The sequence below is a fragment of the Terrapene carolina genome, unplaced genomic scaffold (genome assembly GCF_002925995.2).
Source record: "Terrapene carolina triunguis isolate 2854851 unplaced genomic scaffold, T_m_triunguis-2.0 Scaffold93, whole genome shotgun sequence".
Classification (NCBI taxonomy): domain Eukaryota; kingdom Metazoa; phylum Chordata; order Testudines; family Emydidae; genus Terrapene; species Terrapene triunguis.
The window spans coordinates 12511199-12537085 of record NW_020664444.1 but is presented as its reverse complement, the minus strand read 5'-3'; the positions used below and the strand labels follow the sequence as shown (position 1 = coordinate 12537085).

At 41.0% G+C, this 25887-nt stretch overlaps 2 protein-coding genes across 2 annotated transcripts; one reads left to right on the top strand and one right to left on the bottom strand.

The window, feature by feature from the left end:
• Positions 1-846: 846 nt before the first annotated feature.
• On the top strand, positions 847-23528 carry LOC112112182. Its single transcript, XM_029911282.1, has 2 exons — positions 847-996; positions 18368-23528. The coding sequence occupies exon 2, from the start codon at positions 18416-18418 to the stop codon at positions 19439-19441; it is 1026 nt and encodes a 341-aa protein (XP_029767142.1). The 5' UTR covers positions 847-996; positions 18368-18415; the 3' UTR covers positions 19442-23528.
• Positions 8967-10308, bottom strand: LOC112112183 (CGG triplet repeat-binding protein 1-like). The gene is made up of 2 exons (XM_024207983.3): positions 9934-10308; positions 8967-9460 (listed from the first exon to the last, which is right to left on the bottom strand). The coding sequence occupies exons 1-2, from the start codon at positions 10306-10308 to the stop codon at positions 9329-9331; spliced, it is 507 nt and encodes a 168-aa protein (XP_024063751.2). The 3' UTR covers positions 8967-9328.
• Positions 23529-25887: the final 2359 nt, after the last annotated feature.

Sequence of the window (25887 nt, the reverse complement as noted above, 5' to 3'; positions counted from 1 at the left end):
GAAATGCATCAGATGAGGGGCGCTGTAGAAGCATAGTACTGACCAAATGCAGGCCAGTGAAAGTTTTAGGTCCTGCGCAATCCCTATGCCTCTAGTTACTGCAGATTTTCAAAAGACGACCACAATAATTTTTTTCCCCTTGGGTGTACTGATTTGAGGGAAGATACTGTGACTAATAAATTCTAAGCAGTGAGCCTGTATATGCTGGAATGAGCCAATCCTATTTTTTCCCATTTATAATTGAGGTTTTTAACATACTATGGAATGCTATCACTAAGAACACTGATGCTGAGTCAGACACAAAACACATTAAGGACTCAAAATCCTGCCCTCCCAACACATGGTGGGCATTACACTGGATCTTGGGGAATAAGTTACTGCATGTGCACACTACCTGGCCTTCCAAAAAATCAGCATCCTATGAATCAGGAAGCAGCAATGCACCCTAAATGTTAATTTTAAGCAAGGTGATTTTTGTTTGTTGAAATTTTTTTTGCATTTTTTCCTTTGACTTTTTTCATTATGTTTTATTATGTAAACCACTACACTTCTACACATTTAATTGCAAAGGTTGACTAATACAAGTAGAATCATTTCATGAACAGAAAAACATCCGAAAACTGAATTAGAAGCCACTGGATGGCCTCACATACTCAGAAATGCTTGGGGCAAACACTACTGGAATATGTCACTGCGTAGGACAATTTGAACTTTAAAGTCACATGATGAAACCATTGGTTTTCTAAACATGCAACGTATACAGTTTGAATAACTTAAAACCAAGTTCCTGTTTCCCCTGCAGAACTGTAGGTTTTTGTAGTCTGTCACTGTGTGATTTTTTAGCTTGATACACAGCAAAGAAGTGACTTTGTTTATGCAGGAAGCAGACTATGTATTTAAAAAGAGTTATTTCCTCCTAACGGTAATTATATTTCATCTCACTATTCACTGCGAAAGCCTCAGCCAGTTGCATCTCTGGAACATTTCTTTGCAGAGGTAAGTGTTTTACCTTGCTTTAAATATGTAATGTTTTAAATACCACTAAAGGATCAAACTATAAAGTTTTAATTTAAACATTTTATTTTTCCTTCCATCTCCATCATTTGGACCATACAAAGTACAATAAAATAGCACTCATTTGGGAAATATTTTCATAAAACTAATGTTTAATTATAAAATTGCATTTTAGACATAAACAGATTTAGAGACTAAGAGAGCATCCAGACCACTTTCTTAATGGTTGGGAATTATGTATCTAAAATTGCGTGATAACAGGAAACGTTTTATATAACGTATTTATATAACAGGAAACACGTCAACGGTACTGATTAAAGTCTATGCAGAGAGTTAGTGCTGCTTCATTTACATTCCAGAGAAGTAAAAGTGTAAAGTTTCAATTAGACAGAAACTGATGAACTTTTTAAAACTGAAGCATCTGGCTTCTTGAACATTCAAAATTCCACATAATTTCAAACCTGAAAGATTTGTGTGGAAGTTTCAATTATTCCTACTACTCAGAAAATTGTCAGGTGAGAGAAAAATTTCAGTAGGGTATTTTAGTGTTTCACCATCTTACTGTACAGCAGCAGCAGCCTCTTATATAAATTCTGTCCCCAACTTTTAACATGGCAGAACCTAGAAGTAGTAGGAAGGCTGATCAGGGTATACTTTATTTAGAAAACCTAATCTGCATTTCTCTCAAGAGTTAAAACTGCACATGCCCATCATGGGCTGAGAGCTGGTAGCCACAGAAATCTTATGCACAAAGATTTCTGGTTGGATGAAAGGAAATTTTTCTGGTGGTTGGAAAAAGAAGGCAGGACAGACTCTCCTAAATTTTTTGATACAAAAATAGACTGGTTGCTAAGGAAATCATCCCCAAATTTAGAGATGCCCCTTTGAAGGTTTTAAATAAGTGCCAGTTTCCATTAAGCCAAGGTTCCAAGTGTTGGGTGCTTAAGCAACCAAACACAAGAAAAAATTGGTTTTAGAGTCCAGGCTCTCTCTCAATGTTTTCTTTTCACTTCTTGCAGTCCTGCATTGCCTCTTGTGTATTACTGTACATTGAATTGCTCAGCTCCAGCTGTTGGCAGTGAAGGATAATTTATTAGCTGTCTGCCTGTGCTTCAGAGAACAGGAGACTGACACGTACACCTTCACTGCCAGCACACAAAGCATAACAGATCAGACTAGAGCAATGTAGTGCCAAGAAAAAAAATAAACAGAATGGGAAGGGAGAGACAACATGAATCAGAGGAACAGTGAATAGAAGAGCAACAGGAGAATGGCAACTATAATGAAATGGAGAAGAACAAAGGCAAGGAAGGAGATAATCTAAAGAGGTGTAGAAAAGAAATAAGCAAGACAATATCAAAAAGTTAATACAAACAGAACATATTGAGGATGTTTTTGTGGTTGAGGCACAGGACTTAAATTACATGAGATATGGAATTAATTCCAGGCTCTGCCACAGGCTCCATGTCATGTCTGGTGTCTCACTTCCCTAGATGCAAAATGGGGATAACGTTACCTACGTAACTTACAGGAGAATTGCGAGGAAAAATTAAATACTGTTTGTCAGCCGCTTAGAGTCTAGATTGATAAGTTTCGCAGTAAACCAATAAAGAAAGGACATACAACATAATCAGGCAGAGCATAAACTATGCAACTGTATGACAGTACACCGCGTGCCATTGCAGTAACGTAAGGATTAGCAGCAAATTTATGGAACACCAGAATTTATCAGAGAGTGGTTGAAAGGGAATGTTAAGTCCTTCATTTTTTCCATAGTGGAAGCTCTAAGGGTATGTCTACACAGCAGTTGGGAGGTTGCTTCCCAGCATAGGTAGAAAGCTAGCATGCTAAAAAACATGGCTACGGTGGCACAGGTGACGGCTCAAGCTAGCCAGCCAAGTACATACCTACGGGGTCAGGTGGGTTTGTACTTGGGTGGCTAACCCAAGCTGCTGCTGATTCTCCTGCAGCCACACTGCTATTTTCAGCATGCTAACTCAAGCAGAGCTAGCATGCGACTGTCTTCCCACATTGAGAAGCACCCGAACAGTGGTTGGATAGATATACTAGTGTTTTGAGTAAATTTACAGCCTGCTTGACTGCCTGGATTTTTTTTGAGCGGAAGGGGTGTGAAATAATTGCCTTCAAGCATTCTGCTGCCTCCCCCACAGCCACACATCTATTTACTTTAAACGCAATAACCACCAAATCAGAAGCAAACAACGATTTATAAAAATCTGCAAGGATTTTCATCTTATTTTAGCAGAGCTTGTGTGGAACTCCTTAAACCCAGCTGATAATATTATTAGGGCATACAATCTATCAACATGGATTCATAAGAACATAAGAATGTCCATACTGGGACACAACAATTCACTCAAGGAATTTAATAGGCAGCAGGTTTAAAACAAACCTAAGGAATTACTTCACACAATGCACATTCAACCTGTGTAACTCATTGCCAGGGGATGCTGTGAAGGCCAAGAGTAAAACTGGTTTAAAAAAAGAATTAGATAAGTTCCTGGAGGATAGATCCATCGATAGCTATTAACCAAGATGGTCAGGAATGAAACCCCATGCTCTGGATATCCCTAAGCCTTTGATTGCCAGAAGCTGGGACTGGATGACAGGGAATGGATCACTCAATAATTGCCCTGTTCTGTTCATTCCTTCTGAATCACCTGGCACTGGCCACTGTTGGCAGACAGGATTCTGGACTAGATGGACACTTGGTTCTTTTGTTATATGAAGGGGTAAATAACATTTCCTTATTCACTTTCTCCACACCATTAATGATTTTGTAGACCTCTATCATATCCCCCCTTAGCCATCACTTTTCCAAGATGAACAGTCCCACTCTTTTTAATCTCTCTTCACATGCAAACTGTTCCATAATCACTTTTGTTGCCCAATTCTAATTTTTTTTTTTTTTTTACATAGAGGAATCAGAACAGCACGCAATATTCAAATGTGGCCGCACTATGAATTTATATAGTGGAATTATGATATTTTCTGTCTTATGGTTCTTAACCCTTTCCTAATGGTTCTTAACATTCTGTTAGCTTTTTTGACTGCCACTGCACATCAAGCAGATGTTTTCAGAGAACTGTCCACCATGACTCCAAGATCTCTTTGTTGAGTGGTAACAGCTAATTTAGACACCATCATTTTGTGTCTATAATTATGATTATGTTGTCCTATGTGCACTACTTTGCATTTATCAACATTGAATTTCATCTGCCATTTTGTTGCCCAAGTTTTGTGAGATCTCTTCGTAACTCTTTGCAGTCAGCTTTGGACTTAACTATCCTGACTAATTTTGTATCATATGCAAAACTTTGCGACCTCAATATTTACCCCCTTCTCCAGATCATTTATGAATATGTTGAACAGTACTGGTCCCATACAGACCCCTGGGGGACACGACTCTCTCTACTGTGAAAAATCATCATTTATTACTACCCTTTGTTTCCTATCTTTTAACCATTTGCTGATCCATGAGAGAACCTTCCCTCTTATCTGATGACTGCTTACTTTGCTTAAGAGCCTTTGGTGAGGGACCTTGACAAAGGCTTTCTGAAAGTCCAAGTACTCTATATCCACTGGATCACCCTTGTCCACAAGTTTGTTGACACACTCAAAGAATTCTAGTAGATTGGTAAGGTATGATTTCCCTTTACAAAAGCCATGTTGACTCTTCCCCAACATATCATGCTCATCTATGTGTCTGGTAACCTTGTTCTTTTCTATAATTTCAATCAATTTACCTGGTACTGAAGTTAGGCTTACCGGCCAGGATTGCCTCTGGGGCCTTTATTAAAAAGCCACGTTACATTAGCTATCCTCCAGTCATTTGATATAGAGGCTGATTTAAGCGATAGGTTACTTACCACAGTCAGTAGTTCTGCAGTTTCATATTTTTAAATGCTACTGTGGCAGGTTTCTTTGTTATCCCCCCGCCCCCAAGGATATTAAATTTAATTACATTCTGGTTGCTATTATCAAGACGTTCAGCTATATTTACCTCTTGGACCAGATTCTGTGTGCCACTTAGGACTAAATCAAGCATTGCCGCTCCCCTTGAGGATTCCAGGACTAGTTGCTCTAAGTAGCAGTCACTGATGGTGACTAGAAATTTTCTCTGTACATGCCATCCTGAGGTGACATGAACCAGTCAATACAGGGATAGTTATCTAGTTTTCTGTTTTTGTAGCCTCTCTAATCTCCCTTAGCATTTCACCATCACTGTCACTCTCCTGATCAGGTGGTCGGTTGTACATTCCTACTGCTATTATTCAAGCATAGAATTTCTATCCATTGAGATTCTATCCTACAGTTTGATTCATTTAAGATTTTTACTATATTTGATTTCCTGCAGTAAAAAAATTTCTGACCAAATGGCCTGAAAACTTTGCATAACAGACTACCATAAAAAGAGATGTGGGCACCAGGATTATCTAACTGCAGGTTAAAGGATCACATACATCCAACAAAGAAGCCTTATTTGAACCTCAGGATCACAGTTTACTAGTAAACTAGCGCACTCTGACAGTGAATTCACAAAGCAGCATTGGTTTCAGTCTTTAAAAATTCTGCTCATCCTAGAAGTAATAACTATTAGCAAATAATATATAGAGGCTAAGCCAATTGTCCAACATCACACAGTGAATCGGCTGCAGAGATGGCAATAGACCCCAATAGTCTGGCCTCGTTCTATAACCACTAGAGACCATTCTCCTCCACTGAAACACCCGATCCTGTGAGGTGTTGCTTAGCACCTCTTGTAAGGTGTTACAAATCCTCAACTCTCTTTGAAATCAGTTGGCATTTTGGAGGCTCAACACCTGCCAAGCTCTGTGCGCCTTGTAGGATAGAACTGAAGTAGGAAAAATCGATTTTGGAATAGTGTCTGTCAGAGAAAGAAGCATGGCACTAAATGTTAGTTTGTCCCCTCCAACTGTATAAACGAGTGTGGATAGTGAGTCCTTTGGACTGAACCCACACTTATGGAGAGCTCTTTCCCACCTTAGTCTGAATTCACAGCTGACAGCATACGTTCTCCTTTTTCAAAAACACACCTGAAGAGATAGCAAAATGAAAAGACAAGGCAGATGTTTGTATGTTTTTTAAACTACTAGCAGGAAAGAAGATCCCAGAAGCAATTTACGAGAAGAACTGACACCTAAAGTACTCATTTTTATCTTCCTAATATTCCAGTTTAAAAATATTCAAGGATATACCACAAGCCTCTAACTACACAAAAATAGCATCTTGTGTTTATATTTTTATTCTCCTGGGGTGGACCACACGTTCATGAGTTCAAGCAGGCACTGTGGGGTTTATTGATTAAGGAAAGGAAAGTTGTAAACAGTTTGTTGTTTTGGTGAGATGTGGGGAGTTTCCCTGGAATTTTTTTTAGGACGGTGCATTGTTAGGATTAAAACAGAAAACAATTAGGCCTTATCTACACAGGAAAGTTTTACCAGTTTACTAATATATCTATACGAGTATAACTATAGCAGTGTAACAAACCTGTCCCTCCACCCCAAATCCAGACACCCTTAACTCTAGTGTGAATGCCTTGCTACAGTTTAGCTTAAACGCCTTACAAAGTGACAAACTAAACTGAAAAAAGACACTTGTACACTGTAATAGAAGCACCCTCATGAGGAGTGATACTAGTTTAAATGCACACCAGTTTAAATTTACATCTTAGGTTACCAAAGGGGGAGGAATGGAGGAAGAGAAAAAGAAAAAAAAATGTAGACAAGGCCTCAGTTGTAATTTTAATTTGTTTCTGGCATCTATCTTGATAAATGTGAAAAAATTAAGCCTATACAGGTTGATAATATCTCCTTTAAAATGTCACTGTGCGCAAAAGCAGAGGATAAGTCTACTTAGTCAGTAATCAAGAGGATGCAATTTATTAAGGCAATAAGTTGTAACTTCTGCAGTTTGCTGATCTATGTCTAATCTTCCTTGTCTCATAGTCTCCTTGGTCTTATGCTTTGGATATTCAAAAGGGGAGTTAGATGCAAGTATGATTTCCTTGGCTATAGTCAACAGATGGAGCTAACATCAGTACCAAGCCCAGATCCTGGTCAAGTTCAAACATACATCAGCATTATCATTGGTTTTTCAATACTCTGATGCAGGCCGATATTATTTACAGTGAAATCTAAAGCTACCTTCTTGTTTTCATGAGCAATGATACTACCATAAAAGTAACCTGCTAAAAAGCTATACTGAGATTCCATGTAAGGGAACTGCTGGACATGGTTACTTGAGAGGTTACTTGGCCAGCAGTCTGAAAGGAGTTCAGAAAACAGTAATGGAAACATTTGCAGAGCCAGAACTAACTACAAATGCTCAATGTTGTCAAAAAGTTGACTGGTCCTGATGAAAATATCACAGGAGGCTAAGGTAAAAAAGCTCTTTAACCATAGAAAGAACATCTCACATTTATCTCAGCCTCCCAATGTCATTGTGTAAGATGATTCCTTAAACAAGTGAGCATTCTCCTCCACGTGCCCAGCTTCCATTCATTACCTCATAGTCTAGCCTCTTTGGCCATGTCTAAACTACAAACTTTGTTGACACAAGTTGGCTTAAAACCGCCATAGTCAGTATATAGCTCATGTGCATGTATACTTGGTTCCTTGTATCGGTGCTGCACATACTCACAAGGAATGCTAGTGTCAATACACAGTGTGGTGCACTATGGGTAGGTATTCTACTATGCAGCTTGCCATCTTCTGGCACACTGTCTTTTGGCAACTTTTGGCAATGCATGGTAGGGCAGAAATGAGTCACACAACGGTGACTGTGAGCAAGAAGTCAAGTTCCCAGCATGCAACTCACTTCATCTCATAATGCCATCCATATCTCAATTTTCCTGCCTTTTTTTAAAATCCCCAGAAGCTTTGTGGCACTTCTCACTGTCCATCATCTCTGACAGAAGCATGGAGCCCGCACAGCTCTGCACTGTCATGAGCATTGAAAACATAGGATGAATGAGCCTCTGATATTTGCAGAGCAGTAGGAAAAACCACAGGAAGGGGGGACGTGACAATTTTGTAGAGGACAGATTGCTCTTTGACCTAGGCGAAAACAATTCAAGGCTGTTGGTGGCCTTCACAGAGCAGCTGCAGATGGTGGAATGCCACTTCTGGGTTAAAGAAACAAGTGCTGACTGGCAGGATCACATTGTAATGTAGGTTTGGGATGATGAGCAGTAGCTGCAGAGCTTCTGAATGCAAAAGGCCAAATGACCAGATCTGTCTGCCAAGCCTCCAACACAGGCACACCAGAGTGAAACCTGCGCTAACAGTTGAGAAGAGACTGGTGATGGCACTTGGGAAGCTTGCAAAGCAGGATTGCTACTAGTCAGTGGGAAATCATTTTGGAGTTTGAAAATCCACATTGGGGGCTGTTGTCATGCAAGCATGCAGGGTAAATTAATCGTCGCCTGCTATGCAGGACTGTGACTCTAGGAAATGTGCAAGAAATAGCAGATGGGAACCTCACTGCTGCAAATCCAAACAGTGGTGAGGCAACAGATGGCACGTATATCCCTGTTTTGACACCAGCCCACCTTGCCACAGAGTACATCAACAGAAAGGGCTACTTTTCTATGGTTGTGCACAAGGCATGTGTCGCTGACATCAGTGTAAGCTGGTCAGGAAAAATGCATGACACTGGCATCTTTTACTCCTTGGGGAATTCTGTGCCAAAAAATTAAAAATTCTGCATATTTTATTTGTCAAAATAATGCAATATAAATCATGAAAGTTTCAATTATTTGGGTAATTTATTTAAACTACAATACAGAAAAAAATCACAACTATTCAGCATTTCCTAAATACATGAAAGTTAAGTTACAAATAGTTGGTAACCAATACCCTGCATTCCAGTTATAATCCTGGGTTATCATTTAAATTACATTACAGAACACCAAACAGCAAAATAAAGTAGAATGTCATTTTAAATTGCTCAGACTTTCACACATGAAAGTCTTAAATTTTTGCTAATCGTCCTGCATTTCAGTATAAATTCAGTATTTTCATTTAAATTACAGTACAGAAAACAAAGAGCCTTCAAGTTTTTCTCACTTTCCTTCTGTCAGAAAGGATCAAATCGTACAGTGAAAAACTTAACAAAAAAGTTAACATGCCCACTGCAATCAGGTTCTAATTAACTGATCTTGTCTCATCATCACAACATGCATCAAAGATAACAGTGATTTTCTTGTCTTTAAGCTTCAGTTTTAAGTTTTCCTTTTCTTTGAGGTACACATCAGGTAAGTATGTCTCAGTCAGTTGTGTCCTACCAGGAATGGCACCACCATTCCAGACCTGCTGTCAAGAAATTCTCTCACAAGGGGGTGATCTATCTTTGACAAGGGGATGTTGGCATCTGCTAGTGTCTTCGCCCATGCTGTACAAATCTGAAAGTAAAAGTTAGATAAATCTTGAGTGAGCACAAATGTTTACTATCCACATAACATCTTTCATCTTATATTAATACATGTATTCATATTATATTTAGTTCTGAATTTCTAGATTTTAATTTAGATTTATAGTAAATGATCACGATTACACACACACACACACACACACACACACAAATATTTAGTTATTTGGTTTATGCCTCTATATCCAAGGAGACTCGCACTCAATCACAAAAATGCATGATTAAATTACAATTAACTGTAAAACATCACGTAAAAGTGCAAAAGTTCCATAGTGTAGAATGTATCAACAGAAAACTGACCATAGTCATCACTTTAAAAAAAAAAGTTTAAAAACAAGCTCTCTCTTCAAGAGCTCAGAGCAAGCAAAGAGACTCTATCGCTATAGCTCTTCTAAGCTACTTATCTTATTTTTCTGTATTATAACATTTTCTCATATTTCCACTCACCTCCACACATTCTTTCTCCGCCTGTGTTTTGTTTTTCAGTGTACTTGTAATGATTTTCAGGTGTTTGTTTCTGCCTTCCTCTTGAGCCGCACCTTCCTTCAGTTTGTGATTTTTTGATGCAAAATGATCCACAATTACAGACCATCGGTCATGATTGAGAACAACATTGCAGGATGTGCAAAATAATTTGTCCCCATCCACATGCAGTTTTGTAGGAAATTCTTGAGCACGAGAAGCTGCTGTAGCTGTTTTTGATGCATGATGTGAAGACGGTTCACATTGTGCAAAAGAGCAAATATCCCTTTGCCCTTTAGTAACTACATCTGGGCATGGCTGGCTACTTTGGGAAGTGCTTGGTTCTGACTGTCCTGACATTTTATTGACTGCTTGATAAATGTTTTATTTGCTTTCAAAGTCTTTTTTTTTTTTAAATGGGTAATTAAAATAGATCCTGAGCTGTAATCTAACCCCACTATACCACTGTGGCACAGGACAAAAGTGAGAAAGCGCATAGATTTTCCTATCTGAGGATTCCCTTATTGTCATTTACAGTAAGGCTTGTTTACACCACTCTGGCGATGTAAAGGAGCCTTAAAACTTTTACATGCGTTTTGTGCTCCTTGGGGAATTGACTAAGAATGGGAACAATGCACTAATAATAGGAACATTAAGGAGTCCGGTGACACCTTAAAGACTAACAGATTTATTTGGGCATAAGCTTTCGTGGGTAAAAAAAACCTCACTTCTTCAGATGCAACATTAACAACTATGCAGGCAGGCTGCTACATTTTCTGCTCCGCCTGAGGTGACAGAGCCTGCATCATGCCTACTTCCAAACAACCCAAAGCATTAGCCAGTTGAGAGGGAGTCTTTCTTGCTCGTATGCATGCACACCCACCCCACCCCCGGCAGCAACTGACATCTCCCCATGTATGCATGCCCCCTCCCCCCACCGTGCTGATTTACGTCTCCGCCAGCTACTCTGGGTGCTTGAACAGACGCACCTGGGCTGCTGGGGAAGGAGCGTGTGTCCCCTGCAGATTTCATTGCTTCCTCATTTTTCTGCAAGGAAGCAAAGAAATCTGTGTGGGACATGAATTCTGCGTGCATACAGTGGTAAGGAATTCCCCCAGGAGTAATCTTTAAGAACACAGAACTGTTCGGAAAGCTGCAAGGAGGAACATTCTTTCCTGACCAGCAGATTACCATTGGGAATTTTGAAATGCAAACAGTGATCCTGGGGAACACAGACCATCCCTTGCTCCCCAGACTCATGAAGCTGTACAACAGCCACCTCAACAGGACCAAAGAAAGATTTAACTACCGGCTCAGCAAGTGCAGAATGACAGCTGAATATGATTTTGTTAGACTGAATGGACGCTGGCGGTGTTTACTCACAAGATTAGATCTTAGTGAGAAAAATACCCCAATGATTATAACTGCCTGCTGTGTCCTGCATAATACCTGTGAGGCAAAGGAAGAAAAGCTGCCACTGGGGTGGAGGGCAGAGGTGGAGCAGCTGTCTGCTAGGTTTAACACAAGTGCTATTAGAAGAGCTCAATGCAGAGCTATGCAGCTGAGGGAGGTCTTGAAAGAGCAATGTAACAGTCAGCCACAGTAATGTGGTCTGGTAGAATGGGCTCGGGGAGGGGGGCTGAGGGATTGCCCCTTGGAGGGATACGGGGTCAGGGTGCAGCTGGTTGGGGATCAGTGGGGTGGGGGTCTGGGTGTTGGGGGCTCCTGATGCGGGGGCAGGGGTTGCAGTTGCGGGGGGGGGTCACTGTACAGGGAGCTGCTCCCCCTGTCCACCCAACCCTTGTGCATCTGGAACCCCCTGCACCCACCCCCTCGACCTGGAACACCCCCCACCCTGAGCCTCACCCCTCCCATCCCACCCCCGTGGTGCAGAGCTTCCTGCAGCCAGGGGAAGTTTCTGGGGATTTATCTGACCCAGCCCTGGCTTCTCCATGCAGGGAAGGTGGAGGGGGAACACCATCTCTATCCTTCCCTCCCCCCACCCCCACCAGTTGGGACTAATGTCCCTGGGCAGCCAGGGCATCCCCAACCCCCCCCCCGTGATTTACCTCTCCCTTGCCCCCCAGCTGCCCAGACGCATCTGAGCTGCCAGGGAGGGGTGAGTGAGTACTGGTGCAGCTTCTCTTTGCTTCCCCACAGAAACCATTTTCTGCAAGGAAACAAAGGAAATCTTTTGGGGTACGGGGAGAGTATTTTTCTGCTGCATTGCGGTTGCGCAGAATTTCCCCAGGAGTAATACTAAAACCATTGCAGACTCGTGTGGGAAAGTGTCCTACCGTGGGGGAAGAAATAAGACTGGCAGCTCTAGAAAACTTTGGGAGACGATTGCAGGGTACCTCCACGAAAGTTTCTAAGGAGGATTCAAGGGACATCCCTGTGCACATAAACAAAGTGCTCTGCATGCCCCTCCCCAACTAACTCTACAGCAGAAAGAAAGCAGATAACTCTACTTCTGTCTGTTGTATCTTCTAGTATGAGTAAATTAATGAAAAGTCACTACATGTGTCCTGCTACACTGGGGTCGGGCACCATCTGTATATTTAAATATTGTACTGGGGAATGCATTCACACACTTACCCGAGGTTCCATCCCCTGCATCGTGCTCAGCTCCCAGGACTGACTAGACTGCAGTGAAGTCTTAAATAAATCCTCACTGGTGGCAAAGCTGGACACCCCTGTCGCATGACCCCCATCCTTCTCCTCCTGTTCCTCCTCCTCCCAATTGTTCACGACAGGTGTCTCACAGCCTCCACGCAGATGTGCACTATGCTCTGTGGGGTGCTGGTGGGGTCTCTGCCAAGTATGGCATGCATCTCAGTTGTAAAAGCGGCGGGTCTGCGGCTCAGCACCAGATCAACAATTGGCCTTCTGGTATGGCTGCAGCAGTTCCTTTGCTTTCACATGGCACTGCTGCTGCTTCCTGTCACAACCCTTTGCCTGCATCCCCCAGGCAATCTGCTCATAGATTTCCCCATTTTCATGACTACTCCATAGCTGGGTTTGCTGAGCCTCTTCTTTTCACAGGCCCAATACCTGCTGTCTACTTCAAGCAGGAGCACAACTGGATCGTATAGCTGTCATGGTCGGTTGAGCAGCTGCACACAAGGGAGAATTGATAGGTGTGCTTGCCAAGCTGCACAATCAGGAAATGGCATTTCAACAATACAAAGGATTTATAAAGTGAGAGAGGGTGGCTTCCAGTCTCAGTGACCCCTGGGCAGTGGAGCTCACAATTGTAACCAGAGCAGTTAGTGTCAGGCATTGTGGGACAGTTGCTGGAGGATTGTTACAGTCAATATAGGCCATGTAGTGTCTATAATCACAATGCATCAACCACAGGACGTTGACCATGGCTCATTGCCACCCAGGGAGATGGTGCTACTGCGTAGCTGTAATGGAGCACTTACATCGGCAGCAGACAAATTAGAGCATAGACACATGCACAACTAGGCTGACGCAAGGTGACTTACATCGACCTAACTTTGTAGTGTGGACGAGGTCTTTCATTCATATTCCTAAAGCGCTACCATACCAGGATAGCAGTGTTTACAGAAAAATATCATCCTATTTGAAGGCCCAAAATTTGACCTACTTTGACCCCTTCCTTCATTCATGGGTTTTCTTCGGTATGTTCAAGGGGAGAAGGATTGGGGAAACTAGTATTTCGTGGCCACTGGGGAGGTTCCCTGGCAGAAAGAAAGGAACAAAAGCAGCAAGGGAGAGACAGGGGCAAAGGCAGCAAGTCAGGCAGGCCCTGTGCTGCAGCAGACTAACTAGCATGCAGTTAACAGTTGAGAGAAGTTGTACCTGACTGCAGGTCAACATAAGGAAGTAGTTGCAGAGCCAAGGGAGTAGCACTGCACCATCTGATTTTGTAAGGAACAATTTCTGGATTTTCTCTATCTTAGTTTTTGGGGTTTTTTTTTTGTTTTTTTTTATGCTTTACAGTCTCCCATGAGGAACTACAAGAAGTCACTGCTAACACATGAACTTTGTTCTCCTGCTGCACAGGAAATGGAAGTTAAACTTTGTTACCAAAATTGTGCTGACAATCCAAGACTGTCTGCTTCTTTCTTTTGAGCAGGGAACTGAAATTCACATGAACCCTGAACTTGTCATCTCCACCACTCAAAATAAAGTTTGAAAGATCTAGTTTGAGGACATCCAGCCTGACCAGTGCTGTTTTAAAATAAATGCTTTCAGATAGTCCAAAATTTGGAAGGAAAGAATGTATAGCTCTGGATACACCTAGGAAGCACATCTATTGAGTAAGAAGTTGCCATTTATAGATAGAACCATACAAGTGTCATCTACCCCAGTCCCTTGCAATCAAGGCAGGACTATATAATAACTATACCATTCCTGACGGGTGTCTATTTAAGCTGTTCTTAACAACCTCCAATGATGGAGATTCCACAACCTGCCTAGGCAATCTGTTCCAATGCTTAACTACCCTGACAGTTAGGAAGTTTTTCCTAATGTCCAACCTAAGTCTCCCTTGCTGCAGTTTAAGCCAATTGCTTCTTGTCCTATCCTCAGAGGTTAAGGAGAACAATTTTTCACCATCCTCCTTGTAACAACCTTTTATGTACTTGAAAACTTATCATGTCCGCCCCTCAGTCTTCTCTTCTCCAGACTAAATAAACCAATTTTTTTTTAATCTTTCCCCACAGGTCGTGTTTTCTAGACCTTTATTCATTTTCGTTGCTCTCTGCTGGATTTTCTCCAGTTTATCCACATCTTTCCTGAAATGTGGTGCCCAGAACTGGACACAATACTCCAGTTGAGGCCTTATCAGTGCAGAGTAGAGTGGAAGAATTACTCCTTGTGTCTTGCTTACAACACTTCTGCTAATACATCCCAGAATGATGTTTGCTTTTTTTTCCCCCTTTTCCTTCCGCAACAGTGTTACACTGTTGACTCATATTTAGCTTGTGATCCACTATAACTCACAGATCCGTTTCCTCAGTACTCCTTCCTAGGCAGTCTTTTCCCATTTTGTATGTGTGCAATTGATTGTCTCTTCCTAAGTGGAGTACTTTGCATTTATCCTTATTGAATTTCATCCTATTTATTTCTAGTTTAATCTCATTTTGTGCTTTGGCCTTTCTAAGGCTTGGTCTACGCTACAGAGTTAGGTTGATATAAGGCAGCGTAGTGTCTACACTACATAAGGCAGTTAGTGTCTACACTACAGCCTTGCTCCTGCTGATGTAAGTGCCCTACTACACCAACATAACAACTCCACTTCCACGAGAAGCGTAGGGCTTATGTCGGTGTAGTTAGAGCAATGCAGTGTCTGTATAGACACTATGTTCTTCACATTGGCTGTTGATTGTCTTGTCAATTTCACATGTGGAAGTGGGGAGGTGAGAAGCCCAGGGGGCAGCTGGGCTCCTGGAGTGGAGCTGAGCAGAGTTGAGATCCCTGGCTCTCAGCCCCACATTCTCCCCATCTTCAGACAGTGGAAACACTCCTAGTGAGGACGCACACCACCGACAGAAGGGTGGACATCAGCCACTGCAGTAATTAACATGTCGGTTATAAGTCAACCTAACAGAGGTCGACTTAATATTGCAGTGTAGACATGCCCTAATTGTCACTGTGCAAAGTAGAACACTACTTTTTATACACTTTTTACACTCTTCTCAGTGGTGCATATTTAGAAATCAGTTAGCACAAACATTTGCTGAAGTAGAGATTTTATTTAACCCTTTTGTCTTTTATGACCAACCCAACTGTATTTTCTCTTCAGGGTCATCTTTGAAAAGATTTTCATTCCAATTTTCTCAAGTTCCTCTCCACTCAACAACTAACTTCAAAATGGTCCTGTTAACTAGTAATTCAATGTTTTAATTTCTCGTAAATGGCTAACTTAATATAGTACGCATTTCCATTCTGCTATGTACCCTAAACAACTTCCAATCTCTCCTGACTTTCCCCTGCCTCCAGTTTCACTGTCCTCTGTATGTCCTTTTCCATCCCCCACTAGGACCAAGATCTTAGGTAAAAATTTCAAAAGCACTTAAGTGAGTTAGGAGCCTACGTTCCACTGAAAATCACTTTTTAAAAGGGGACTTAGGTTTCTACATCACTTAAGTGCTTTTGATAATGTTACCTAAGATCTTTTGTCCATCCGCTTCTTCCTGTAGCTTGTGCTCTGGAGTTGAAAACTTGGAGCATGCAAGATGATGTGATATAGGTGTCCTCTTAGCCCAGCAGGCTCTTCTCCCACTGCCTATTCATCTGTAACACAGAGATCTTCTGTTTGCAGAAACTATTCCTGCAGTGGTACTTTTCCTAGTCATACAATGAGAACTCCCAACAGCAAAACAGTCTAGGAGAGAACAAGTACTGCCTTTAAGGGAACAAATACCACTAAAGAATCAATCATTTCTATGTCGTAAGATTATTTTTATATACACACATATACACACACACACACACCTTTTGGAATAGAAATAATATTAAAACTCAGACTAATTGGGGCATGATTAGAAGTATCAGAAATGTGAGGAGGTGGGGAAAGAAAAGAAAAAAGATGACAGACAGAATTAGGAGGATTTGCTTTATCTATAAAGAACATTAATAAAAATCTACCTCCGTAATATACATAAGTTAAGGTTATAATTTTTTATGGGGGTCTGTCAATTAAAAAATGCCTTCATATTAAGAGTTTATGTCACCAGATCCCTTCGTGTAAAAAAGCCTTATGTACAGTTGGAGGTACATTATTCCAGTCATTAACATGGGCTCTATGGAACCTTCAGATAAGGGAAAAACCCCAGTGTGCTGTCATATCACTTTCTGATTCATTGTCTACAGACACTGCTTGAACAGATCAGCTTTACATACAATTGAATCAAGTGAAGAAACTTACATTAAAACTATTACTTAGTGCAAAATTAAAATGCTTGTATGCCAAGAAAGTGGAAGAAAAAAGCTCAGAAAATAGCATGCAATATTTTTAAACTGTAGATATGCTAAACCATTTTTCAGCACTAGCACCATACTTGATTCAGTGGAAGTTTAAAACTTGCTAATTACAAACAATAAAATATTTGAGTTCATTATCTACAGCAAGGAGCTGTTTCAAAATTATATATTCACCCTTTGCAACTAAATTACCTACCCAATGAGAAACAAGTCCATATTTTGCAAAGCAGCTGACTTACCAGTACAAAGTGCATAGAAACTACCTTTTTGACAGTGAATTAATCATGCTTTTAGGTGGTCTATAAAATTTATATATCCATATTTATTGCATTCAGTTTCTCTTGAACAAAACTATTTTCCTACACAGTCTCCTATTTGCTTAAAAGAAAAATTTGCATGGTAGCAGAATTATTAGAGCAACATGAGATAGACCCATTACAGTTAACAGCATGTCAGCATTATCTCTAAAAACCCCTATCTTTAGGAATTTATAACAACTGTAAAACACATGTTCCTGGCTGAAACTTGACAAATAAGAGCATAATGTATCTGTGAACATAATCTAAAATTTAAGGGAGAGAAATTAAATTTTGCCAGTCTTTAGCATAACAAGATCTAGGCCTCTGTAGTATTTAAAATAAAATGACCATATTATTAATGGATGAAGATCTAATACTATGAAAGGACATTTCTTTCTGAGTAGTTCTCAAACAGTAATTCCCCTTAATTTTAAATGGCCTCCTCAGCATGGACTGCAATCATGAAAAAAGCTAATCTTTACAGAAGAAATCTAAAACTTAAAAACAAAGGAAATGATATAGTTTTTTCCTCCATGTTTTGTATATCTTTGCATCTCCCAGCACACAGCCTGAGTACAACAGACTGTGCTCCAAGGCGGTCAGCAGGGGCCAAGAGACATGGAAACCTCATCTTGACCACAGCACTGTAATGAAGCCACTTGTGACTACACATCTATCCTACAGGCTGCAGTTGCCTTGCATATGGTATGCATCACCTTTTGGCAAGATGGTGAGGAAGATTGGCGCCACACAGCAACAGATCTAACACCTTCTCTAGCACCCTACAGATCCCTGCTCTAAGGCATACAGGAGTGTAGTATCACTGAATCCTTCCCATCCTCTGCAAAGCAGAACTGCAGTAGTTTCATATCTGCAAAGACTAACAGGGAGGAGGGAAAGTAAAGGGGACAGGAGAGCATAGATAAGAGTAGAGCAGTGAGGATTTGTCTTGCTACAAATATTAAACTACAAAAGCTACCTGGAAATTACTAACATGAAAATTTGTAATGTTTATAAAATATAAAAAGGTGACTACCTTATATTGAAAAAATAGGTTTGAAGAACAAGAGCTCAGGAATTTCTGCCTATAAATAATCTAAAAACATGTGAATGAGGGACCATTTAAACTGTATTTTTAAAGATGTGTTTTACTTTCATTTTAGGTTGCGGTTTCAATCTTCATAAAAGAGGAAATAGCTTTACACAGAAGGATGATTTCTCACAACATGACATGGATAAGATATCCAAGCCATAGCTTCGACCCATCTATCAGAATAGAAGACCTCATCGTTTCTCAAAATGTCATATCAAGATTTATGCACTGTTACATTGCCTTCTTTGTACCAACAGGTTTAATAGCCGGCATATTTATCCTGACCATCTTCATAAAGAACTATTTGCGGCATAGTGGCTTGGAAAAATTAGACATATTTCTTTTTTATTTCACCATCAGCAATATTGTAATGATATTTTTTTCATTTACTGTCATAACTAGACCTGACTATTTAATGGCAACCCAGTTAGGGTGTGGAGCTCTGTCGTTTTTTTTCAATGTGAGTTATTTCAGTTCTCAGTATCTTCTGATTTTGATGCTTCTTGCTTTTTTATTCAATAGATTCCCACCAAGGACTGTTTTGATGACCAAAGCAACTCAAAGTCCAATGTTATGTGTTGGATTTGTACTAACATGTGCCTTCTGCATATCACTGGTAGTGGTGGCATTGCTAGGCACAGATAACTACCACAAAGAAACAGACTGCCAGTTAGACCCATTATTCGCATGGCCTGAATATGAGATTATTAAATTCAGCTTTGGGTTTGGAATTCCATTGTTTTTCCAGATACTCTGTTTTATTCTATTTTTTGTTAAAGAAGCACAACCAGAAGCTCCAACCCAGAGAGAGAATATTCAGGCTTATCTGGCTGTGCTGACTATAACCGTAACAATGTTTGTATGCCGTCTGTTTTACAACAGTATGATTCTCTCCAGGACCACATTAAAGATACACAAAAGCATTGGAACCCCCAAGAACGAGCTAATGATGAATATTGCAGAGATAGTGTTGTTTAGTGAGAACTGCATTAGTTTGATATTCATACTTTGTCTTCATAAACCATGCCAGGCTGGAATACTGAAAATCCTAATGAATCTCACAAAAGTTTGCAGAAAAGATACTACCAACAATCATCCTGAAATACCAGTAACAGATATACATGGTGAAAATGGGTCTCACTGACTTCCCTCCCCATGCAAAGTATTGAAACATTTTCACTTGTTTTATCAAGAACTGTCCATCGGTTTTGGCCCAAGACTAGACCTACCTTACAAATATCTGAAGAAAAATGTTGTTTGGGATCTACCGTCAAGGTTTTTAAAATGAAAGGAACTGGTTTATGTTGGAATTTCTCTAAACCAAAACAAAAAGTCTAACACATACTGATGCCAGAACAGCATGCTTTCTTGATGACTTCAATGCACGAGCACGGAAATAAACAAAAGCACAGCAAAAGCATCTTTACCAAAGACAAAATCAGGAGGGAATGACATTCTGTTTTCACAACTGTATTTCCATGCAACTGGAATTTAGTGTACTAGAGATGGACAATAGTTATGTATTACACAAATAATGGCTAATTCGAAGGGCCATAGCAGTAAAATATGCCCCAAGAGTGAAAAAAGTCTTGAAATTGTGATATTGGCAGAACTGTGATATATTGTAGATTATTCCATAATTTAAAAAAACACAGTGCTAACCTGAGAACATTCTCTCCCCTCCATCCACCCTCCCTCTTGGAGCGCATCAGGAGATTTTTTGCCTTCATTCCCCTTGTGGACATAGCAGTCTTTTGAGAGAGAGGAGGAGAGCTCCAAGATTGTCTATTTATCCACGATAGCCTTTGGAGAAGTGGACAAGTTAAAGTGTCTCAAATACAAGGCAACTCTGGACCGAAGGGAAGACTTCAGGACCCTCATGAGTCACAGAATTAGGACAGAGAAACAGGATGGCAAATTAAGCCCGTGTATAGGAATGCAGGATTTTTTGTTGATGACTTCAATGCACAAGCACAGAAATGCTCAAGGTGCTATAAACTCAGCATTAAGACTGAGGATAATTAGTGATGAGGCTTGTGGGAAGATGGATCCATTTAGCTCCATCCAGATTATAAAGGAGGTGAGAGTGTCTCTTTGAGCAAGAGGGAAATAAAGACCTAGGGTATTGAAGGCCCTGGAGGTGAAGCCGCTAGGAAGAGGGAATCTTAGGATGAGGTTTTTTAAAAAAACAAAAACAAAAAACAAAAACAATTATAAATAAAGGTAGACCCCAAGAAGGGGAGAGTTTGGATTCTAATGCGGGTTCTGTATACTCTGCTGACGACAGGGTAGGGACTAACATTTGGTACTAGAGGTGGGATTCCCTAAGACCCACTGCACAAAGAGGAAAAATGGAAGAAATTCTATATGAATGGTAGAACAGCAACTACACCATCAGCCAGTTCAGAAAGTCCCCTTGCAGCATCAGCACAGGCTGAAGTCCAATAACTACCAGTTTCAGATGCAAATGAGGCTTACCTGGTTTCTTCTGAGTGGGTAGTTACTGCAGTTCAGTGGGACAAGGAGTCAGGAACTATACATTTAACCTCCTCTCCTCCGCCCCCCCTTTTTTTGACACGACAGTGCAAACTTCATACGAGGCTTTGGACAAGCATGTGGCCATAGGTTACAAGGCTATCGGGACTTATTTTGGACTGACTGGGAGGTCTCATAGGAGACTTACCAGCAGAGATTTTGAAGTGAGCTCTTTCTGTCAGGGGTGCAGCCACATACCTTTGCTCAATATTTGATGGCTTGGGAACTCATTGACTCAGGCATAATACCCAGATGGTAAGGGAACAGATGGATTTTATAACAGTGGAGCAGTGCTGCAAAGTCTGCCTGAGAGGGTGAAGGCTTGTTTGGACAGCTGGTGTCAGTGCACCCTGGTACAGGCACACAAAGAGGACTAACTGGCGGTTAAGCCACTAGAGATAATCACAGCCATGTCCTAAAATAAAGGAGGACATCCAGCTGGACAGACAGTAGAACTTCCACATAGAAGAACAAGGGAGCAACCAAAAAAGATGCTTGCCCAGAATCAGTAAAAATCCAACACATTTGACCTACTGTCCATTTCCAGGGTGGCCAACTTACACATATAAAAAGTCCTGCTGTTTCTGGAGCGTGACTACATGGACCTATGGGGTCTCACTAAAGCCATAAGGACCGGCCTTCTGACAGGAACAGAGTGCCAATACAACTAGAAGGGGGACAGTAGAAGACCTAAGAGACTTGGGAGCGACCAAACATAAATTAGGAGATCTTAGTCAAGAATGAGATACTACAGGCAGCAGAACCTATTAGATCACTTGTGTCAGCATGGGATTCCTGGACAGAGCCCATGACTTTTGTTTCCCTATTTGGGAGTCATATGAATTGACTCTATCCCCCTCATCACCATGGCCTTCTTGTCAGGTGGGGAGACTAAAGCATTTCCCTGGAATCCAGGGCATGTCCTGGGCCCTTGATAATGGTCATGACAAGGAAAACACCATAGGCAGTGAGGCGACTAGGTTTAGTGGCAGCAACATGAGACTGGGAATTGGGTCCCGCATAGGTTGAACAGGAGAAAATGAAGGTGAGCATACCAGGGAGGGGCTGGAAGGTATGTAATAGGGTGGTGGACTAAAACCCCTTATTGGAATATAGATGTCATCCTAGGATCAGGTGCTCAAAGCTTCCCTTAAGATTCAGGGTAATCACTGCTGGGACATGATAGCAGGAAGGTCCATTTAGTTCCAAACAGGATATAAGGGGGTGGGAGTGTCTCTTTGGGCAAGAAAGAACTAGGACAGAAGGAACAGCCAAGGGGGGGTGAAGAAACTTCGGCTAAGGTTTATATGGTTATGGTTTTTAAAGTTATCACTAACAGGTGTGGGGTAAAGGCTATTTACCAAAAGACTAGTGTGCACTTTCCTTCCCTTACCAGCAATAGCTCTGTTAACCACCCTTTCTCCTGCCAGGCTCACCTAATTTGCTGAGAAAGAGTCCACATTTATTTCTGGCCATATCACCATAAATTAACCAATGGCATTAGTTAAAAAAAGCCAAGGGTGAATATTATGTGAAATGTGTACATATGCTCCTAGGCACCCAGTTTGCTCTGGAAAAAGCCTGTGTCTTTCATTGTAATGCAAGAGATCTAGGCTGCTGATTGCTGGGGAAGTTGGGTGTGAATTTTAGCGCTGATGAAATACATTGGAATGGCAGCTCTAGAGACTAAGGACTTGCCTTCACTGCAACATTTAGCTCAAATTAGTACATGTGAGTTACTCAACTCAAACTAGCCTAGCTCAAGTGAGAGTGATCACATGCAAAACACCACTGGACCAAAGCACAAAGTGATTGGATTAACAGTTGACTGATTCAAGATGCTGCATCCCCTGTTGCATTGCTAAAGTCAGCAGCACTGGAACTTCAGATCACACCAATTGATGGAATAGCTAGATCAAAAGTACCACTTAATTTAGTTTAGAGATTTTTAAATCTGGGCATGAGTTGTGTTGGAGGCAAAACTTGAGTTACACCACAAGCTAACAAGGTAGCAAGGATGAGCCCTGAAGCCCTCTATATAGTCACAGAACATATACACCTCAGACACTAACAACAAAGATTTCCCCACAATGTCCCACCAATAAAACTAAACCTGACCTGCAACGATCACTTCTTGGGGTGAAAGGATAGGTTTTAGCCTTGATTCCTTAGTTTTAGGCACTGATTGGCCAACGATAGGGCCAATTAATGCCAATGGTATTGGTGGGTTTTATGTGGATGCATGTCCACATACCTGGGACATGTCTGAGAAATGAGACTGATGTATCCAGCAAAGGCTGCCAGGCTCAATTGGGATTTCCAGAAAGCACTGCTGTTTCTTTGCACAGTGGTTTGGTTTAGTTTTTTAATTTCTTATTCTATTTTTATACTGATTGCAATGTGAAAGATGGATGATTAGTTACAGAGTTTTAATGTTTTGTGTCTTTTTTCTTGAAGTTTTAAAATCTGGGATACTAAACCCAGTTTTTTGTAACACAATTGAACAAAAATGAAGTTTTTACAAAGATAATTTACCAGTGATCCAGATGGTCTCCATTTGAGAACAGATTCAATTTTTTAAAATTGCTAATAAGAGAAATGCATTCGCTTGCCAATAATTCTGGAAAAAGCTGGTCCATAAAATACACACTATTAGAGGCTTTCAATACTTCCAAGAGGCATGGAAAACAGCTACCCACTCCAACTCAGATCACAATCATGGTTAGTAACTGGGGGAAATCACCAGAGACTGCCTGGGGTTGGGGAAAGGGTGGGGAGTGGGTCCAAAGGGAAAGAATGTCACCTAAGGGTTTTTTTAAAAAAAGAAGGTAAAAGTAGTGTTTGTCAGGAAAAAGATGGGGGGGGGGAGAATTTGGGGAAGAAGAGAACAATCTACATCCAAAAATAAACTACGTACTCTGCTTATACATTTCAATTATATCAGAAAGATAAACATCCTACTTTATATTTTCTACAGATTTACACTTTGTTAATTTCAGCAAAGTTATAGAACACTATTACCAATGCCAATTTTTCTGTATACGGAGATGTTACTTTTATATTTACTTCACAGTTTTAGACTCAGACTCATAGACTTTAAGGTCAGAAGGGACCATTATGATTGTCTAGTCTGACCTCCTGCACAACGCAGCCCACAGAATCTCACCCACCCACTCCTGTAATAAACCCCTAACCTATGTCTGAGCTACTGAATCATGGTTTAAAGACTTCAAGGTGCAGAGAATCCTCCAGCAAGTGACCTGTGCCCCACGCTGCAGAGGAAGGCGAAAAAAAACCCCAGGGCCTCTGCCAATCTGCCATGGAGGAAAATTCCTTCCCGACCCCAAATATGGCGATCGGCTAAACCCTGAGCATGTGGGCAAGACTCACCAGCCAGACACGCAGGAAAGAATTCTCTGTAGTAACTCAGATCCCACCCCATCTAACATCCCATCACAGGCCATTGGGCGTATTTACCGCTGATAGTTAAAGATCAATTAATTGCCAAAAATTAGGCTATCCCATCATACCAGCCCCTCCATAAACTTGTCAAGCTTAGTCTTTAAGCCAGCTATGTCTTTTGCCCCCACTGCTCCCCTTGGAAGGCTGTTCCAGAACTTCACTCCTCTGATGATTACAAACCTTCATCTAATTTCAAGTCTAAACTTCCTGATGGCCAGCTTATATCCATTTGTTCTTGTGTCCACATTGGTACTGAGCTTAAATAGTTCCTCTCCCTCCCTGGTATTTATCCCTCTGACATATTGATAGACAGCAATCATATCTCCCCCTCAGTTTTGCTCCTCTTTCCACTGGGTACAGCTTCCCTTACCATCTGAGAATGCTCCAGCACCTATCCCAGTCCTGTCCTCCAAGGCTCAACTACTGCGCACCTCCCAGTGCTGTCTCAGGGCTTGTCTTCACTATGGGGATCAGTCGATCTAAGTTATGCTACTCCAGCTATGTGAATAACATAGCTGGAGTTGACATAGCTTAGGTCGACTTACCCCGGTGTCTTCCTTGTGCTGTGGTACCAGGGTCGACCAGAAAGTGCTCTGCCATCAATTTAGCGGGTCTTCACTAGACCCACTACATCAACCCCCATTGCATCGATTGCAGCAGCATCAATCTCCCCATAGTGAAGACCAGCCCTCATACTTCTCTTGGCAGATTCTAGCAGCCTTCACCTCATACACCCCTGAGAAGCTCTAGCAGGCTCCTCCGCAATCTGCAGCCAGCAGGGGAGGCTGCTTTGCTGGTAGCATGGAAGGTGGGCTGCACTGCTTGGATTCCTCCTTGCCCTGCTCTCACTTAGGCTCCTACTCAATTACAAGCCCCACTCTTTCTACACCATAATGGCGGGGATATAGGGGTGAGGCTGCTGTTGCCAAATTATGTGGGAGTGATGGCTACTCATATATTTAATCTGTAAAACTATTACTAATACATGAGAGCACATAGGAATTGCAGTCACTGAATCCTGTACGTTAAAAATAAATAAATTCTTAAATGCCATTACATACTTGACTGAAAAATCAAAACACTCAATTGTTATATAGTCACAAATAAGCCTCTTGTAAAAAAATCACAATTAAGTAACTACTTCTCTTCTCAGTCTCACATATCCCTAGACAGAATACCAGTAATTATCAAGTGCATTCTTAGCAACAATAAAGTTGATGACGTACGTCAGGAGGTACCATAAACTCCAATAATAGCATGACTGTCATTTAATATGGGTTGTTAAGATACCCGTTACTATCAAATGTGTCTGGAATATCAGCAAAGCTAAGGAGATAGAAGGTGTACAACGTTCAACAGCCACTAAAATTTGTTTGAACCATTTTATATCCCTTTTTACCATGACAAGGCTGAATGCTAAAGATGCCACTGGATTAATCAATAACATTGATGTTATAGCTGGACAAACAAATCTATGTTCAGATTTGAATATGTTTTCAGTCTTTTTTTTTTTTTTTTTTTTTTAAATTTTTTAATATTTTTTTTTTTTTTTTTTTTTTTTTTTTTTAGAAAAGTTCAGAGAAACTTCAGTAG

Bases quoted from the DNA above. Each gene is read 5' to 3' on its own strand.
- LOC112112183 (XM_024207983.3), bottom strand. From the start codon at position 10,308: ATGTCAGGACAGTCAGAACCAAGCACTTCCCAAAGTAGCCAGCCATGC. The intron at 9,461-9,933 runs GTGAGTGGAAAT...TTTTACTTTCAG, and splicing joins CGGAGAAAGAATGTGTGGAG to ATTTGTACAGCATGGGCGAA.
- LOC112112182 (XM_029911282.1), top strand. From the start codon at position 18,416: ATGATTTCTCACAACATGACATGGATAAGATATCCAAGCCATAGCTTC.